This window comes from Dermochelys coriacea, chromosome 7 (assembly GCF_009764565.3).
Source record: "Dermochelys coriacea isolate rDerCor1 chromosome 7, rDerCor1.pri.v4, whole genome shotgun sequence".
NCBI lineage: Eukaryota > Metazoa > Chordata > Testudines > Dermochelyidae > Dermochelys > Dermochelys coriacea.
Genome location: NC_050074.1, coordinates 117,693,787 through 117,714,366, shown reverse-complemented (window position 1 = coordinate 117,714,366; position 20,580 = coordinate 117,693,787). Strand labels below are relative to the sequence as shown.

The 20,580-nt window shown below is 45.8% G+C and overlaps 1 protein-coding gene across 2 annotated transcripts in view; it reads left to right on the top strand.

The window, feature by feature from the left end:
* Window positions 1-4,200: 4,200 nt before the first annotated feature.
* Window positions 4,201-20,580, top strand: part of RBM20 (RNA binding motif protein 20) — a 164,773-nt gene continuing 148,393 nt past the window's right edge. For both annotated transcript variants that reach the window (XR_006282905.1, XM_038410820.2), the window contains exon 1: window positions 4,201-4,513. Coding sequence is in view for 1 of the 2 variants with exons in the window: in XM_038410820.2 (XP_038266748.1) it covers window positions 4,368-4,513 (146 nt within the window). In the remaining variant the exon portion in view is untranslated. The remainder of the gene's footprint in view (window positions 4,514-20,580) is intronic.

Sequence of the window (20,580 nt, the reverse complement as noted above, 5' to 3'; positions counted from 1 at the left end):
GAAAAATATATATTTAATTTGCTACAGGTCATTAGGACCCGAAATAAGAAGCAGACAGAGATACCACTGAGGCCCAGAGACACAATCAGTTCTCCTGAAGAAGCCACCAGTGGGTTTCCTCCTGCATCTGTGAAGAAGGAGAACAAAGCAGAGGAAAGGTAGTGGGCTGCAGGCTCTCTGGGGCCAGGCAGAGGGAGAGGGAGAGGGAGGATGGTGAGCTGCAAGGAACCCCGCCTGTTGCTGAGGCAGAGCGCAGGGCAGCATCTCTTCTAAGAGATGGGGTGGAAGCTCAGGGCTCCGGACAGCACCTCCCCTGGGGTGCAGCATTGCTCCCCCTGCTCCTGTAGCTGGGGGGATGATGGGGAAGGGAGTGAGAGGACAGCTGGAAGAATAGAGGGGGGCTGGACCTGACTCACTGTCCCCAAAGGATTGGAGAGTTGGGGGCTAGTAGGGAGGAAGACAGGGTTTCTGGACCTGGGGGTGTCGGAACACCCCCGGCTTGAAGGTAGTAATAACGAAAAATATGGTTTCTATTTCCAGCACCCCCTCTATAACAATTGTTCCAGCACCCCTGGAGGGAGGAGTGGGTGCGGTGCACCCCCCAGGCCAGGAGGTGGATGGAAAGGGGGGGTGCCCTGATTCACTGCAGGCCCCCAGGCTGGAAAGGGCGGGGGTACCGGCTCACTGCGTGCCCCATGGTCGGTAGGTGGATGGAAGGGGGGTCCCAGCTCCCTGCACCCCCCCAGGCCAGGAGAGGGACGGGAAGGGGGGGTCCCAGCTCCCTGCGCCCCCGGGGCTGGGAGGAGGATGGAAGGAAGGGGGGTCCCGGCTCCCTGCACCCCCCGGGCCGGGAGGAGGATGGAAGAAGGTGGGGTCCCGGCTCCCTGCACCCCCCGGGCCGGGAGGAGGATGGAAGAAGGTGGGGTCCCGGTTCACTGCGTCCCCCTGGCCGGGAGGAGGATGGAAGAAGGGGGGGTCCCGGCTCCCTTCGCCCCCCGGGCCGGGAGGAGGATGGAAGTGGGGGGGGTCCCGGCTCCCTGCGCCCCCTGGGCTGGGAGGAGGATGGAAGTGGGGGGGTCCCGGCTCCCTACGCCCCCTGGGCTGGGAGGAGGATGGAAGTGGGGGCTCACGGCTCCCTGCGCCCCCCGGGCCGGGAGGAGGATGGAAGAAGGGGGGGTCCCGGCTCCCTGCGCCCCCTGGGCCGGGAGGAGGATGGAAGTGGGGGGGTCCCGGCTCCCTGCGCCCCCCTGGGCTGGGAGAAGGATGGAAGAAGGTGGGGTCCCGGTTCACTGCGCCCCCCGGGCCGGGAGGAGGATGGAAGAAGGTGGGGTCCCGGCTCCCTGCGCCCCCCGGGCCGGGAGGAGGATGGAAGAAGGTGGGGTCCCGGTTCACTGCCCCCCCCGGGCCGGGAGGAGGATGGAAGAAGGGGGGGTCCCGGCTCCCTGCGCCCCCCGGGCCGGGAGGAGGATGGAAGTGGGGGGTCCCGGCTCCCTGCACCCCCCGGGCCGGGAGGAGGATGGAAGAAGGGGGGGTCCCGGCTCCCTGCGCCCCCCGGGCCGGGAGGAGGATGGAAGAAGGGGGGGTCCCGGCTCCCTGCGCCCCCCGGGCCGGGAGGAGGATGGAAGTGGGGGGTCCCGGCTCCCTGCGCCCCCCGGGCCGGGAGAGGGATGGAAGTGGGAGGGTCCCGGCTCCCTGCGCCCCCCGGGCCGGGAGGAGGATGGAAGAAGGGGGGGTCCCGGCTCCCTGCGCCCCCCGGGCCGGGAGGAGGATGGAAGAAGGGGGGGTCCCGGCTCCCTGCGCCCCCCGGGCCGGGAGGAGGATGGAAGAAGGGGGGGGGTCCCGGCTCCCTGCGCCCCCCGGGCCGGGAGGAGGATGGAAGAAGGTGGGGTCCCGGTTCACTGCCCCCCCCGGGCCGGGAGGAGGATGGAAGTGGGAGGGTCCCGGCTCCCTGCGCCCCCCGGGCCGGGAGGAGGATGGAAGAAGGGGGGGTCCCAGCTCCCTGCGCCCCCCGGGCCGGGAGGAGGATGGAAGTGGGAGGGTCCCGGCTCCCTGCGCCCCCCGGGCCGGGAGGAGGATGGAAGTGGGGGGTCCCGGCTCCCTGCGCCCCCCGGGCCGGGAGGAGGATGGAAGAAGGGGGGGTCCCGGCTCCCTGCGCCCCCCGGGCCGGGAGGAGGATGGAAGTGGGGGGTCCCGGCTCCCTGCGCCCCCCGGGCCGGGAGGAGGATGGAAGAAGGGGGGGTCCCGGCTCCCTGCGCCCCCCGGGCCGGGAGGAGGATGGAAGTGGGGGGTCCCGGCTCCCTGCGCCCCCCGGGCCGGGAGGAGGATGGAAGAAGGGGGGGTCCCGGCTCCCTGCGCCCCCCCGGGCCGGGAGGAGGATGGAAGTGGGGGGTCCCGGTCATGCCCTGCGGCCCCCCCGGGCCGGGAGGAGGAGGGAAGGGGGAAGGGGCCCGGCTCCCGGCGCCCCCCGGAGCCGGGCAGAGGATGAAGAAGGGGGGGTCCCGGCTCCCGGCGCCCCCCGGGGCCCGGGAAGGAAGGATGGAAGAAGTGGGGGTCCGCGGCGCCCGGCGCCCCCCGGAGCCGGGAGGAGGATGGAAAGAAGGGTGGGTCCCGGCTCACATAGCGCCCCCCTCGGGCCGGGGGAGGAGGATGGAAGAAGGTGGAGGGTCCCGGTCTCCGCGCCCCCCGGCCCGGGAGGAGGATGGAAGAAGGGGGGGTCCCCGGCTCCCTGCGCCCCCCGGGCCGGGAGGAGGATGGAAGAAAGGGGGGGGGCATCCCGGCTCCCTGCGCCCCCCTGGCCGGGAGGAGGAGGGAAGAAGGGGGGGGGCCCGCGTCCTGCGCCCCCCGGGCCGGGAGGAGGATGGAAGAAGGGGGGGTCCCGGCTCCCTGCGCCCCCCGGGCCGGGAGGAGGATGGAAGAAGGTGGGGTCCCGGATCCCTGCCCCCCCGGGCCGGGAGGAGGATGGAAGTGGGGGGGTCCCGGCTCCCTGCGCCCCCCGGGCCGGGAGGAGGATGGAAGAAGGGGGGGTCCCGGCTCCCTGCGCCCCCCGGGCCGGGAGGAGGATGGAAGAAGGGGGGGTCCCGGCTCCCTGCGCCCCCCGGGCCGGGAGGAGGATGGAAGTGGGGGGTCCCGGCTCCCTGCGCCCCCCGGGCCGGGAGGAGGATGGAAGTGGAGGGTCCCGGCTCCCTGCGCCCCCCGGGCCGGGAGGAGGATGGAAGAAGGGGGGGTCCCGGCTCCCTGCGCCCCCGGGCCGGGAGGAGGATGGAAGAAGGGGGGGTCCCGGCTCCCTGCGCCCCCGGGCCGGGAGGAGGATGGAAGTGGGGGGGTCCCGGCTCCCTGCGCCCCCCGGGCCGGGAGGAGGATGGAAGAAGGGGGGGTCCCGGCTCCCTGCGCCCCCCGGGCCGGGAGGAGGATGGAAGAAGGGGGGGGTCCCGGCTCCCTGCGCCCCCCGGGCCGGGAGGAGGATGGAAGAAGGGGGGGTCCCGGCTCCCTGCGCCCCCCCGGGCCGGGAGGAGGATGGAAGAAGGTGGGGTCCCGGTTCACTGCCCCCCCCGGGCCGGGAGGAGGATGGAAGTGGGAGGGTCCCGGCTCCCTGCGCCCCCCCGGGCCGGGAGGAGGATGGAAGAAGGGGGGGTCCCGGCTCCCTGCGCCCCCCCGGGCCGGGAGGAGGATGGAAGAAGGGGGGGTCCCGGCTCCCTGCGCCCCCGGGCCGGGAGGAGGATGGAAGTGGGGGGTCCCGGCTCCCTGCGCCCCCCGGGCCGGGAGGAGGATGGAAGAAGGGGGGGTCCCGGCTCCCTGCGCCCCCCGGGCCGGGAGGAGGATGGAAGAAGGGGGGGTCCCGGCTCCCTGCGCCCCCGGGCCGGGAGGAGGATGGCAGTGGGGGTCCCGGCTCCCTGCGCCCCCCGGGCCGGGAGGAGGATGGAAGAAGGGGGGGTCCCGGCTCCCTGCGCCCCCCGGGGCCGGGAGGAGGATGGAAGAAGGGGGGGGCCCGGCTCCCTGCGCCCCCCGGGCCGGGAGGAGGATGGAAGTGGGGGGTCCCGGCTCCCTGCGCCCCCCGGGCCGGGAGGAGGATGGAAGTGGAGGGTCCCGGCTCCCTGCGCCCCCCAGCAGTAGGGGACTCCCAGGTGCCGGGCGCGGGGGGCGGCTCCTCCGCGCCAGGCATCGTCATAAATGCTGGTCCCCAGGCGCCACCGGCCGCCCGCTTAGGGGGCCGCCGCCAGCTCCTCGCCGGCCGGGGGGTGGGTGGCTCCTGTGGGCCGGGCTGTCCAGCCCCCAGGCTCTGCTCCCTCCCTCCCCGGGCTGGCTCCGCGGCGCGCTCCGCGGGGCCCCCATCGCGGCAGGGGGGTGGGGTGGGGGAAGCCTCTGGCTGCATGGTCCCCGCTGCCACCATGAACCGGGCCCCGGCCCCCCGCGGCTCCGAACAGCCCGAGCCCGACGCCCGCCCCGCGGCCGCCAGCCAGCCGGCCTCCGGCAGAGGGATGCCGCCGCCGCCCCGTCTGCCCCAACTCATCCGCAAGTAAGAGGCGCGCTGGGGACTCCCCGGCCGGGAGCCGGAGCCGGGTCCAACTTCGCTCTGCCGCTGCCCTTCCCCTTCCCTTCCCTTCCCTCTCCGCCGCCGCCGGCGGGGTCGCCCTGGCGGTGAGGCGCACGGGGCTCGGGGTGCAACGTCTCCCTCCCCGACTGACTGGTCTTTCCAGCCGGGTTGCTTTGGCAGGTCTGGCGCCTGCAAATCCTTCAGGGTCCTTTAGCTAAAGTGATTTAAACGGCGACCGCTGGTTTCCACTCAACTAATTTAGGTACCGGCAGGAAGCAAATGCCACCCTCTGGGCCGCAGGCAAAGCCCCAGGACAAGCCATATTCAATTCGCAAAAAAGAAGAGGAGGACTGGTGGCACCTTGGAGACGAACAAATTGATTTGAGCGTAAGCTTTCGTGAGCGACAGCTCACTGCATCCGATGCAGGAATGCATCTGTTGAAGTGAGCTGTAGCACACGAAGGCTTATGCTCTCGTAAATTTGTTAGTCCCTAAGGTGCCACCAGTCCTCCTCTTCTTTTTGCGAATACAGCTGCTACTCTGAAACCTGTCCTGTTCAATTCTGTTCCTCTGATTTACCTGCCGTCATCCCTCCAAAGATCAGCACCGCTCCAGTTTAACAGCCAGGTTAAGTTTTGCTGCTGGGGCTCGGCTGAGGTTGCTTTTAAACGGGGGCTCCAACGCCCACATATGTTGAGCGTATTGGGTCCGTTATAATCCATTTCACTTCATGCTAGATTTTTGGATTGTATTTGGACGCTTCTGAAATGTTTTTGCTTTTGTGGCTGTTGTTGTTTGTTGTTGCGTTCAGCACAATTCATAAAGGAAAAAGTTGTTTTTCCATCAGATGTAAATGTGAAGGTAGTCATCAGGCCTACACAAAAAGAAAAGAGGACTTGTGGCACCTTAGAGACTAACAAATTTATTTGAGCATAAGCTTTTGTGAGCTACAGCTCACTTTAGCTCACGAAAGCTTATGCTCTCATAAATTTGTTAGTCTCTAAGGTGCCACAAGTACTCCTTTTCTTTTTGCGGATACAGACTAACACGGCTACTACTCTGAAACCTATCAGGCCTACAATGAGCTGAGTCAGTATAGTGCCGGTACAGACAAGAAATACGAATAATTAGGAAAATTTATCAATCCCATTCATAAAAGACTCCCTCTCACCCTTATGGGTGTAATGATGGTAATAAAAAAAACCCCTACTGATATTTTATTTTTTTAATCTCCCACCCAAAAGGGGAAGAAATTCCCCGGACACATACAGTTGCTTAAGAGTGATACCTATTTTCTGTTGGGTTAAACCAGAAGGTTAAAGACTAACTAAATGCACTGTAATTAGTACATGAAATATGAATACTATATAAAAATGGATACTGTATTGATATAAGGTAATTGCATGTTCTGTATCTAATTTTTGTTTGTTTGCTCTGGTCATAGCTTTATGTTTTTTAAAAAAATCCGGACTTGTATTTTGGCAGTAAAAAAACACACTACTAAATATCGATTTGGGAAGTGTTAGACTAGTACCCTCTTGTTTTAAGATCTGCTGTTTGCTTTGTTGATTAGAAAAGAGATTGAGTGTTAAGCAATTTTAACATAATGGTCCAGGCCACAACAAGTATTAAGTTCTTGTGTTCAGTTGTCAAATAAATCTCTGGTGTGATCAAACAAAGCCTGAATCATTGTAAAGTAATACTAGCCTACTAGTTAAACTTGATAATTGTAGAACTTTATCAGTAAGTGAACATATTTCCTTTAAGTTATTAATTTTCTTTAAATATTACTATATGGCCAAGATTAAGTCTACAGAGCAAACACTCTCAACCTCCTTCCCCAACATATTCAACAGAACAATGTTTATTATAAACAGACATATGGAACATTATTTTAAGATGAACATCTGTGTATTTAATTGAATTTTAAAATGTGTACGAAAGCAGACTCTCCAAGATGTCTCTTTAGTTTGTGGTACTAAAAGTCGACAGTGTTTTTTGAGGCAGACTGCATAATTTTATATATGAAACTTTCCCATATTTGGTATATGTGTTCAGGCCAATTCTTTTTATAGAAACTGAACTTCAGTTTGAAATATTAGTGTGTATAATATACAGAAATATAGGATTTATATAATATTAGTATCATATAGTTCAGCTGGGTAACGGAAGAGCTACTATATACATCCTATGTAATCCTGTTGCAAATCACTTAAATTTGTTCCTAAACCATCAGAAAGTCTGTCTGAACTTTTAAAGGTCCGTCTCTAAAGATGGCCCTGATATCTTATTGTTTATCAAGATTTTATGTGGCACATAACACAAAAGTTAGTGAGGTAAAGACGTCTAGGTGTTTCATGACCATCCTTTTGGTTTTTGTTTAGTACTAGGAAGTACGTGATGGTACAATGCTATCACATTTTTGATAATCACTTCTGACGGCAAATTCTGGGTAAAAATTGAAATGTGAGTCTCCCTTCAAGTCTGTCTTTAAGAAGACAATTTAAAGAACATGGTGTGCGTCAACTGTGCTGTATCAAGGCAACATGGCGTAAAATGGTAAATGTCGAACATCTCTATCTAAGGCACTGCAACTTGATCGCATTATTTTGTAACTGTGCTCCATAATTGAATCTGTGCTTCCATCTTTACATTTTAGTTGGTGCACTCCCACACGAAGTATATTAAGTAGAAAATAATGGCAAATTGTATTTTGTTCCATGCGGAATATTTAGAAATTAATTTTATAACCTGAATATTTGATTCACATGTTGGTTATTTAAGATAACAAATATAATGTACATCTTAAAAATGCTGTATCAAATTAGCTTTTTAATGTAAATGAAATGAAATGTAAATTAGGACAGATACTATGATCCTCAAAACAAGATGCCTTAAAACAAGGAAATGGTCATTTGTTATTCTTTGCAGGAAAGAAACTTGCTAATTCATAACTAGAAAGGTTCACTGCTTATAGGAATTTTTTTTTCCTCAGATGAGTTCTGCATTTCTTGGTTGCCTTTTTAAAACACTTGCTTAGTTTTTGTTTTTATTTTCCAAATCACAGTAAAAAAATTAGCAGCTAATCTAGAAAGCCAACTTTCTAATATATGTAGAATATATTTATTTTTATTACTGTTTTTTGGGGTCTGTTTCCATTTTGTTACTTTTATTTATTAGATTTATTTTTAAGTGCTCTGGCTCCCCTGGTCCCCATAAAAGTGTTAGAAGCTATTGCAGTTTTTAGTGAAATAAAAATGGGATTATTGAAAATATTTTAAAATAACACTGTACAAGAGTAACTTGGTAACCATTTACAATAAACAATCTGTTAGGCAATTTTGAGTAAAATTAATAGAAGTGGAAATTTGATACTTTGACACAAAGTATCTTGTTAAACTCTTGCAATGTGAACATAATAAACTAACTTTCTTATTTCCAAGGATTTTAAAAAAATGGTTCTCCTAAATTCATAATATTTTCATAAAATGTAAGTAAGGTATTTCAGGTTCCTTGCTGATACTAGACTGACTAATGAAATAAGATACATAGTACTATAGAGTTTGCTGTCTACACTCAGGTGTATAATTTCTAGGTCCTGAAAACATCATTGGTCTTGACTAATAAAGCACCTGAAAAGAGATTTATAGAAAGCTTAAAATTGCAAACATAAGCATGATTTAGTTAGTTGCATTGGGAAGTGACTTTTTATTCCATGGAAATAAAATATGGCTTTGAGGTCAACGCCACTGGATTATGAGATCAGTGTTGTGGGGGGAATGTATGGTGAACTGATATTATTTTGAAGATTAATTTTAAAAATGCAGATATTTGTATATAAAATAAATATGATAGCTAAGGAAAGGAAACAAGGAACATTCTAATATTACCAGCAATTATTAATGATTATTATTTTATTGTATTCTGTTTCTACTGTGATAGTGCCTCAGGACCACAAACAGAGATTAATGGCCTATTATACTAGGGAGTGTACAAACAAATAAATATTAGAAGCCTGTAAAATACCTAAAATAGCTATTCTGTACATAATAATGTTAATTGTCAACAGTTTGAACTTTTTTCTTTTTTTCTAGAAAAGTTCACTTTTACAAAACACGTTTTATATTTTAGATGTTGCACCACACCATTCAAAAGCAATTTTAGCCCCTGGTTCAGTGTTGTACTGTATCACCTGCTCTTAGGTTATATGGGAATGCTTAAGAACCAAGAAGAAGCAAAAACTTGTACTGGTAAATCTTTGGCTTCCAAGATGCATGGTTCACTGCTGTGTAATAGAACAACTAGCTAGAAATAACTTTGAGAAAAGACTGATTAGCATTATTACCTTAAATATAAAGAGACTTCATGAAATGCAGGTTGAATTCTGTATTAAAAAATCTTAGTTAAAAAAAGCTGTGAGTAAACACACAGTTGAGGGCATTAATTGTAACTGAATGCATTGAAAATTTTAAATGATTAGTTGCACACTTGCAGTTTTAATAATTTGTCATGGATATAATAATATCTGGCAAAAATGGCGTGGTTTTGTAGCCTCCGGTAGATACTGTTGACATAGGCTCATTGCATCTGTTTTGCAATCTAAGACATCTAAAATAATGAGACAAAAAACAAAGCAAATATCTTTTTCTAAGGGAAAATGTTACCTCACTGTCATGTTTTGAACTTTTTGGAAGGAAGATGAAATTTCCAACATCTGTGCCTAAGTACTCATCAATTTGGACCAGTTTTAGGGATACACATGTTGGTGTTGAACATTTTCAGAATTCCTTCCTTTACTCCCTATATCTTAAATAAGGAATCTAGTTGGGAGAAAAATAAGCACTGAAGGAAAACATACTGGGAGACTAATTAGTATGTTCAAAGATCTAAGAGAGGCTTCCTTGCCTTATATCCTAAAATAGCTCTTGCTCCCAAATTAGGAAAAGGATAAATCTAACTAATCTCTTTTTAGCCGTTATTTAAAAAAATTAAACGTTTGCATCAAGTTTTCATATTGCTTACTGGGGTTTGGTTTTTTGCTGATAAGTGTAACTTTTTTCAACTATAGGACTCTTTGGACTAGCTTGAGAGAGAAAATGTTAAACATACGTCATTATATCCATTAGTCATGGCAAATAGCTTTTTACATATAGTGCATGCATAGCTGCTATTTAACAATGGTACTTTAGGAGAAAAAATGTTTTTATTGTCTTTGTTCTTATAGATCTAGACTTTCCATATTTATATGCAGATTTAAATGACAGTTTCAAAAAAGGAGTTAATTTGATTCTTTACATTTCTCTTTCCCCCATCCAACAAAACCATCACAATGTAGTTAATGCTAATTATAACAATGTGATCTTTTTTAGTTTTTCCCTCAGTCCCAAATGAAAAAAAATTACCGTGGCCTTCTTCACGAAGAAATATTAACACAAAACTGGAAAGGGAATATAAAAACTAGATCAAGCAAAACTGGCATTGTGGTGTTAAGCAGAGCTTTACTAAACTACATCATCCTAGTCCTCCCATCTGCTGTTTGTATGTTGTGTTTTTACATTCTGCAGGATTGGTAACTTGTATTTATCTGTGAAGTTTCTAGTGCATTACTGGTACTATATAAACAAGTCCCTTCTCAGACAATGCCTACTATTCAATTCAGGAATCAAAATGTGGGTCACAAATAAAGCACAAAATGAAAACTATTTCAAGAGTCACTTCAATTTGAAATCTGATTTTTTAATTTTTGTAAACAAAATGAGTTAAAAGTCGTTTCAGGCACTACCGGTGCCCTGGAGTCCACTGGTCAGTGCTTGTGGCTTAGTTATAACTTCCAACTGAAAACAGTTTTCTCTCCCCTGTGACTGTGTGGAATACTGTACATGGGAAACAGAGAAACTGGCTATGCACGAGGTGCTGCCAAATGCACAGAGTAAGCAAACTGAAAAATAGAGATTTCTTTTTCTCTACTCTAGTCAATTTAAGTTTGCTACCAATAGTAGGTAACATATTTTCAGGCATAATGTGTGATTTTTTTAAGTCGATGGCATTATTTTAATAATATAACTGTCTGAAACCAGGATTACAGAATTTTTTTTTATCCAGGAATTTTCCTGTGGGCTACATAATAAAACTGAACAGAGTTTCGTCCTGAGATGAGCTCAACAGGTTTTAGGACTTGAGGAGGGAGCACTGAGATGGAGACAGAAGTGGAACACCAAGCAGAACTATGCTTTTTAATAAGCCTGAAAAAATCCCCCTGTGCACAAATATTCCATTGAGTCTAACTTTTATGATTAGTTATGGTCATTATCCAATTTTGGATGACCCTGCAAATATGGAAGTTGTTTGGTAGATTTTAATGCTGCTGAACTGCAGCTGGCCTGGATAGCAGGCAGTGCCCACGGTTACAATGCTAGAGACTTCAGTGAAAAGTGAAATGAATCCATGTTTTAGGAGCAGGATAAGGAAATAAGCAAAGTAATTAGTGTTTTATGGAACACAACACATGGGAGTGGATTCCTTCTTATGGTTACTAAATTGAGTGGATCTAGTTCTTTTTTATTGGAAATTCAATACTACTGTTCCCATCAGTGAGGAGGATGGGAAATGTTTGCCTTCGTTAAACAGTCAGCTCTTGCTACAGGCATTGTGAATGCAAATGCTCAAAGCAGTAGATATGTATAAGCTTGCATATTGACGCTACCACTACATGACTATATGACATTCTTATCTTGTTCTTTCTTGTATAAAGAGCCAATGTATGTGGACAAATTCAGCCTTGATTCAGTATTGCAAGAATCCTTTCTAAGGAATTGTCAAAACAATAATTAGAAGTAGTTACTTTAAAGAAAATTAATATTACACTTTGTATGTATACAGGACAACACAGATGTGTTTTGGGAGGGGAATGAATGGAGGCATTATTTGCAATAATCACTATACTGGACTGAAACATTTTATGCACTTTGCAAATATTACCTTGATTTTTTTTTTATCCTAAAAATTCTTTTCATCTATTTTCCAGCTAGACATTTTATCATGCTCCTCTCCCCCACCCCCTGAGTATATGTCCCCTGCTTTCGTCCACCTCATTCTTTGTAACATTTTGTACTTGATTTAAGGACACATTTGATCTAGTCTCTGCCCCTACTTTCTTTATTTCGCACAAATGACCTATCAATAGGAAGCTGTCACTTTATGCTGTGGTAAAAACTAGCAATCCTGCCCCCCTTGTATTGTGGAAACTTTTAATAGTTTGTTTGTTCTGGCATCAAGTACAGTCTATTTCACAAATTCCTCCTGCCTGTTATTAGAACAAATGCGAATTATACGCATTTTGCATCGTACTGCGGGAAACCGCTTAATGCTTTTGTAGTGTATTATTTGATTGGGGGGTAGATATCATTATAATGCACAGAGGCTATTTTTTCATGGCAGACTTATTGCATGAAGAAATTTGACAGTATGCAGACCATTAGATTAAAAGTGATTTTATCTTTAAACAGACCACATCCGTTTATCTCTTATAGTCAAAAGATTTCAAAGGGGCCAACTTTGTCATTTAGTTTTCTTTCATAAGCATATTGTTAGGCCAACTAGGTTGACAAAGACTATGGGCCCAATGTATAGTGATATTATGTGGACATATAAATTGCAGCATAACTGATATTCTTTCTGAATTTGCCACAAAACGATGCTCCAAAATCTAAGCTATAATTTACACAAATAAAAACTTCTCGCCCTTATGGGTGGTTGTGAGGATAGCCACTAAAATGTAAAAGCTTGCAGGGATGTCTGCCTGAATCTGCAGACAGCTTGCATCTGTAGCTCTAGGAGAAGTGAAAGGTTGACTTTCATCAGTGTGGTGTTAACTCTGCAGCCTATTGATAATTGAAATGGTAATATAGGTAACTCTTTCACTGCTGATTCTTTTTAATAGATATACCCAGATTACGTACTCCTTCCTCAGTTTAGGATGTCCTGTATATACTGGGAATGAGTGAAGTGGTGTGAGAAGAGGAATTTAATCCTCTTTCCCCTCATTCTGATTGCATACTAGATGCAAAACACCAGCTGTTCCCTACCTCGTTGTCAAAACCTCCAGCTTCTCCCCAAGACACCTACATTGCAGCTTTTTGTTTTCAGTACAAAAATATGCAGCATATTGACACTTTGGTAGCGGTGTAAAATACCCTGAATACAACATCACCGAGGATGCCTGGGTTTGAGTCTACTGAACAGTGGGGAGGCGTGTTGTGGTCGGGTGTGGGGGTCAGGGGCAGATCTACTTAATGCAAGACCAGTATGTCTTCTAGGACATAGGGCCTTGATAATGAGTATGCATTTTCTCTTAACGTTTGTATCATACTTTGGGGAATACTGAACTACTTGCAAGTCTAAGGAGTAACTTGGCAGTTGACTCTTCCTTTATTGAGCTAATAAATCGCCTCTTCCCCTCCCCCCCTGCCCCAGTGTGGGTTTTTGTATGTCACATGTCAGAGCACCAGTAACCTGAGAAAACTGCAGAATCTATTTTCCACACTAAGAAGCATTATTTACAGGCAACTGTATCTGCTTAAAGGTAGTGTTCTTTAGGGGAAAGTGCACTGATGTCATTTTCTAGTTCAGTAATATGTGTATGATTCGTTATACTGACCATTTGTAAATGGACTGTTCTTCTTTGTTGTGAGACCATACATTTTAAAAACATAACTTTTGTTTTTAAATCTGTGAGCATGCATATCAAATAAATACAGTATATTTCTTTAATGCTATGCAGGATACTGCATACTCTTTCTCCATGGAAGAGTATGCCTATTCTCCTTGGAAGTAAACTAAGTGCTGGCATTAGAGCATAGAGAAATTGTTTGAGAAATTCCCTCCATTATCCATAAATTAAACATGAGTAGTCTTATTCTCACAACTACATACTCAGCCTACTCAACATGGATGATGATGTTGGATGCCAATTCAGAAATATTTTCTAAAAATGCATTTTCCCAACATAAGAAATTTGTTGGTGTTAAAGATTACACATATTTCAGATTGGGGCTGAAGGCATGAGAGGGTTTTTTTTCTTTTCTTTTTTCTTCTTTCAACAGGAGAGAAATATTAGTAAACTAGACAGCATATGTCTCAGCTCTTGACTTCTTTTACCTACCTAAACTCTTCCATTAACACATCTTAAAATTCACACCATAGCTATGCAAGTACTGTGAGCCATCCATTTGTGCTCTACTCTTTCGCCACCCAGGCACTTGGTTCATTCTTTTAAGGTCAGCCATGGTTTCCACCCTCCTGCCAGCCAGTAACTGAGCATCATGCTCTCTCCTCTGTTTACAACTTTATTTAAGGTCATTATTTTACGTTGCCGTTTACTTTACTGTCTTTTGGACAGGCCCACCCTACTGCTGATGTCTATTGCTGGCTGTTCTTGAAATGTGTCATGAGGCTAAATGTTTTAGAAAGCCATGTAGTTAACCTCTTCTATTAAGTTTGAACTGCTTATTTTGTCATTGATTTCCCCCCTTGATGTTAATGATCATGTCCTGGCAAGGATTTTTTCAAATATTCACTACTAAACCAGTTATTGGTCAGGAACGGCTGCATGTTTTCCCCTTGGTTACCTGTCTTTGTTTTATGGCCACGAAGGGCATCCTTGGTGTGTGTCTAGAGGTGAACAAATTTGCAAATAATGCAAAAGACCGTGGCCCGCTAAGATGGATTTTAGTAGCATAATGGACAAAGAAGTTTGTAGACAGAACAGATTAAAAAAAAATTCTATGGCCCTTGATTCAAAGTCAATAGTGATTAAAAACTATACACTTTCAGTTGATAGCCTAATCTTTGGACTGGTAGACAATTTGAACATATTAGTGTATTTCGTCATCTATGTATACTTAATGTGCCAAATATGTACCTATTTCATATTTAATAATATAAGTGGAGGAAAAGAGGGGAACTTCTACAACCATAGAACAATATGTCTTCAATAAACTGAACTTTGTTCCAGAAGACTATTCATCGTTATTGTCCAAGCTAAATTTCTATTTAGAGAATAAAATGGACTGAACTTGTTTGAAAGTAAAATAGAATAATTTTACTCTTTGTATTTCATTTTATGGTTGCATTTTAGATGATCCAAGTATGAGTTTATGCAGAATAAAACACCAGTTTTTCTTGTAATTTACATATTCCTGCGTTATGTGGCCAGTCCAACTTTGACTATGAATCTGATCTTGCAAAGCCTTATTCACACACATGAGGGTTACTTATGAGCTCCAATCCTCTCAGCAAACCTCACCAAGCATCCTGAATATTACCATTAAGCTTTCCCTCTGACGGCACTGGAGCTGCAGTACAAAAACACTTAAAACACAATAATAATTAATAACAAAGACTTTATAAATATACAATAGAGGCCAAAGAAAGAAAGAAACATCTAAACCATGTGCCATCATATTTTAAAGGGGCATGGTATCTGGGAGGAGATTCTACACAGGGTCCAACATTAATTAAAATAGAAATCTATACAATGTTGCCTTTGAAACAGGTGAGGGATGGGCTGAGACAGGTGTCCAGTCTCGATAAACTTCCACACTGGACATTAATGATGATAGCTGTCTGATTTCAGACATAAAAATAAGCAATTACAGAATTTAAAACTTCTCACCTGATCCGTTATCTGGCTATTATACCTGTAACTCATCCTATGCATTAGAAAGCAAATACAGTTGGTAACATTGCACAGTTTTATCACAAATCTTGCAATTTTTTTGGTGTTTTGCTTAAAACCTCAGCTCCTGAGAATGTCAAGTTTCTTTTTTGAAAAAATAAAAAGTAAGGTTTTGGTCCTCATGCATGTAGTGCGAACAAAGTGCAAACTCTACAGATTCAAAAAACAGAAGGCAAATAAAAAGCCATCCTTTATTTTTGAAAACCTCATAATTTTAAGCGTATCTCATGATTTTTTTGCATTCTGATTCATGACTTGTGAATACTTGGAGTTAGCAGAAGGTAAAGCTGAGGCAGTTTGAATTGATGAGGTTTCAAAAACTGTAGTGGGATGTAGATCATTTAATGAAGATTTCACGGTGTTGCTGTGTGAGATCGTTTAAAAAATTCTTCTCCAATTCATTCTGCATGAAGGAATGTCCCTCTGAGTGACATGTATCAGGACCATACAATTCCCTCTACATCTCTCAAGCACCATGGTGGGGACTACATGGGCAGACTGCATGGGGTCTCCGCTCAGACTCCGTTTTGGCCAGCATGGAGTTGACTGAGGACAGTCCAGGAGGGAGGACATAAGGTCCCTGATTACACAGATCCAGTGATCCAAAAGCCCCATTTGGGGGGGAGGTGAAGGGTGACAGCTATTGTAGGTTGGAATAGCTAGAAACAGGGGGTCCACACTGACTACTCACATTTATTTATTAACTGAAAACAAGAACAACCTTTTAACAATTTGAGAACCATCCAGCTGTGCACTCAATTAACCTCTGAAACCAAACATTCCTGTTACTGTTTCTCTTCTCCTCTTCCTGTTCCTTTTGATTACTCGCCATCCACTTGTTGCATCTTGTGTTAAAATAGATTGTAAGATCTTTGGGGCAGGTATTGTCTGTTACTGTGCATGTGTGCAGTGCCTAATCCCATGGGGCCGTGACCCTAACTGGGGGCTCTGGCTACTACTCTGGGGTTGGGGGCTGAGTTGCAAAATTCACATTGTTCTCTACTGTGGTCACATGACAAAGAGACAGCTGCTTTCCTCAAAAGCCAACCAAGGAACTCCATTCTAATAAGGAAGAACAATTTTCTCCTTTTAAGCTAATGTATGCTCTGCTTCGTTGTAGAGCTTTTGAAAGGCTCCCTGCTACAGATGTAAAGAAACATTGTACCTGTCCTCATATATGAACAGTTGTTTACTAGGGCTTTTAACAGGTAGGGTGAAGACTTCACCCATATTGCTTGTTGACTTAATAGTGCTCAGTGTAAGAGATTTTTTTCCCCATGTGTTTTAATTTAACACCACTCTTATTTGTGGAGTTGAAAACAAAAGTTTTTGCTTTACCGTTTCTTAAAGTTAAAGCACCATTAACTTAGAGTTGGTAATAATGTCCCAAGGCTGAGTACTTGATTGGCAAGTTTTAGCTTTGAGTAAATTTTCACAGCTGATCTACAAATCCCTGATGGACCATTAGATGCTTGACAGTAACTACTAATAATTGTAGTTTAAAGTTTGTTATATTTAGCTTTCCCTGCTCTAGTTGAAGTCTAATGTGGCTAACCACTGTTAGAGATATCTCATTACAAATATACCACTACATTATCTGCATATCTTTTGCCAGTCAATTTTAAATTGGAAGTTGCTGTCCATACCAAACTGTAGAATGGCAATTTTGACCCATATTCACTCGCAGTGGGCAAGGTATGGGATGTCAGAGGATTCAATTAGTGACAGATGGACCCCAGCTCTCAAGTTTCCATAGAGAATTGCACACATCACCTCCCATTTCCCACCTTGTCCCCGACAACACACACACAAGATGGCTGAGAGAGCTATTTAGTCAGAGAAAAGTTTCTTAAAGTTAAATGTGATGAAGATCCACATCTAGTCCAGTTACACTGAGAAACACACAATTTCCTGACGTTATTTTAAATGGCAAATACCAAGATAAACTTATTTATCTGCAGCAAAGTTGCCAAGTATATGGGTGACCACTAAACTCTAAGAGAAGGACTGGCATCCTAGCACAGGTGCCAATAGCCTGATCAACAGGCACTTCCAGCAAGACTTCAGTTACTTTTATTGTTTGTGCTTTGTATTACCGTAGCACCTTGGACCCTAGAACATGGACCAGGATCTCATTGTGCCAGGCACTGTACAAACATAGAACAAAAGCACAGGTAGACTTGCAAATGCAAGTGGAAGGCTGGTAAATGAAACAAGCCTTTTAGTATGACAGACATTGAAAACCACTGCTCAGATCGACATCAGAACACCAATGCAGCTGGAAACAGACAAGTTACTACTAGTATAGGAGTGACTATGATGTGGCCTGTATCAAGCTTCTGAGAACACCCCAGGTAAATTAGAGACCTGATTCAGGATCTAGTGAAGTCAGTGAAAAGACTCCCTTTGACTATACTGGCCTTTGGATCATGACCTACTGGTTCCAGAAGCCTGGGCAGACTCAGAATGAGCTGAGTGCTTAGGCAGTGAATAAAAAGTGTCTGTGCTTTCTCACCTGACAAATGCTGAGTGGACGTTGTACTTGCCATTTGATGTAATCTATTACACTTCCTTGTGGGAGCGAGGCGTGATTGCTCAGTAGTGTAGGGGAAGGGGTAGGAAGGTGATCGTTGCCAAAGGTATGGAATATTTCCTCCCCTCCCTCCCTGGGCTTGGGCAAAGAGAAATTAAATGTAATGCAAAATGATTTTTGACTCACTATATCCAAATTTAGAACATAAGAATGGCCATACTGGGTCAGACCAAGGGTCCTTCTAGCCCAGTGTCCCGTCTTCCGAATCCCTTCAGCCTTTTCTGCAAAAGCTAAATCAGCAGCTCTTACATAAATCAGTAAATCCTTTTCTGTATTTCATTACACATGAAGGCAATTTGAAAGGCAATATCTAAACTCTCTATCAACGGGGAAGGAAGAAGGAAAAATGGTCTCTGGTGTTAACTCAGGCAAATTTGAAATTTTTGATGGAAAAAGAATTGTCCAGTGATGAACTCATGTTAAAATTTATATATTAAGAGAACCTGAAATTGTGTTCCTAATGGTCTTGCTGCAAGGTAAATAAAAAGCCTGTGTGATGCAGTCAGCCATGATAAAATGTGCATTGAAAGTGTGCTCTTGATGGAGGGACAGAAATAAGTCTGTTTAAAATGTTTCCTTCCTAGGAAGCATCTTTGATTGATAGACATCCATTATAAAAGAAATAGGTTTCAGAGTAGCAGCCGTGTTAGTCTGTATTCGCAAAAAAAGAAAAGGAGTACTTGTGGCACCTTAGAGACTAACAAATTTATTTGAGCATAAGCTTTCGTGAGCTACAGCTCACTTCATGCATCCGATGAAGTGAGCTGTAGCTCACGAAAGCGTATGCTAAAAGAAATAGGGTTAGTCGTCATCATCATCAGTCCTTGCTTTCAAGTGGCTTTGCATTCCATTTGTGGCAGTAGAACTTCACGCTCTTGTGGCAGAAACGTGATGCTAAGGATGTCTGAGCCAGTTATGATATCAGACACTTAAACTAGATAAATCTTTAAGAGCAACACAGTTTTAAAGGAAACAAAACTAATTGCTTTCGTATGGACTACACTGACACATGAAACCATGCTGATGGCGGAAAGAAAGAAGACATCCCTCAGCTCGTAAATTTTTTATGGGACGATTTGCAAAGCAATAGAAACTCTGTAGTGTTGTACAGAAATGAGGTAGGACTCTAGCAAATATATCAGCCAAAACCAGTATTAGAATAAGAAAATAACGATGTGAAGAAGATGGATATGAGCAAATACAGCTGGCAAACTCTGGAAGAAGTGTATAGCGACGAGCTCTCTGTTTCTTCCCTTAGGGTTGAAGGAGTGGGAAGCAAGTGATTATGGGCCAGCTTGTGAACCCCTTGGTGAGCAGTTATTCACTGAGATAGTGAGACTCCTCATGGAGTGACAGGATTACTCACTGAATAAGTGCTTACCAGCTTGAGTAAGGGGTTCACAATCTGGCACTAAATGGCAACAGTGGGTCCAAGTGGTCCTATTGATTTGGATGCCAGCACTTACATGAGGATAGAGTTTACAGGATCTGGCTTGATATGAGTCCCTACTTAAGAAAAAATTATAATAGGAAAAATGAATCTTAAATAATTTATTTTGATGATTATCTTGCCCTAAATTAAAGGTGGGAGAAGGCTATCAGAGAGGGCAATGGATGACATAATGAGTCTATCAGCTTTTTATGGCTTTGGGAAACCCTAGGTATTGTACAGAAAATTAAATCAAGCCTGTGGTTTTTTTGTGTCCCCGCCCCAGTGTCCACAGGTGCCTTCTTTTGTTTTTGCTGGTCAGTGCTCCTCTCCCCCCCCCCCCACAATGTGAGCAGCAGGTGGGGCCTCAAGAGGGTGAGGCCTCAGGACAGAGCATGGGCGGAGCAGGGAGCAGGGCCATGGTCCAGGTGCTGGGGCTCACAAAAGATTAATTCAGCCTTGTGGGTGCTGTGCACCCCCCCCTTTTTTTTGTTGTTGTTGGGTGCTTGAGCCCCAGAGCACCCACGGAGTCAGCGCCTATGCTCACATAATTAACTGTTTTCTGGCTTAAGGGTTTTCTTTTCCTCCGATTGTTTAGAATTCGACTAAAACTAATTTTTTCCCCAGATAAAAATGGAGGGAATTGGTTTTACCATTATGGGAGGGCTAATCAAAATCTCACAATTTAAATAATGAGACTGCAATAGGTAAAATGCGCCCATATCCTATTCAGCCCGGCACAGGTAACTTGGAAGACAAGGCAACATGCTCACAACATTCACAACAACATGACAGTTTCATGCATAACTGGATGTGAATGCAATACCAATCTTTGTTCCTGAAACCTCCCATTCTATTGACGAGGAAATTTTCTTTTCCTCAAAATAGGTGAAGAGGTCATTTTTTAAAACTTGGTTTTGTTAGAAATTGATACGTGGTTCAGTGAAAAACTGAAAAAAAGAGTTGCCCTTGTCCTGTGCAATGTTAACCTTTCAGCAGCCTATAATTTCTGAAAGTTCTCTGACTGATTTATGTGCCTTTGAGCATGAGTGGCCCAAGGAAGTAAACCAGAACTTTTTCCTGCTTCAAAGGGTGTACAGATTTAACTAGGACTACAGCAGTTTATTAATAGAACCTGCTGCATTTCCTTCATACAAAAATATGAAGAGCGCTTTGCTGAGAGAAATTTTTGCTGCGGCTCTCTGTCTTTATGGCTCGCTCATCACCCAGCTAAAATTAAAAAGTGAAGTCAAGCTGTTCTTGCACTCTATTTTTAAATTGCTTTAGCATAT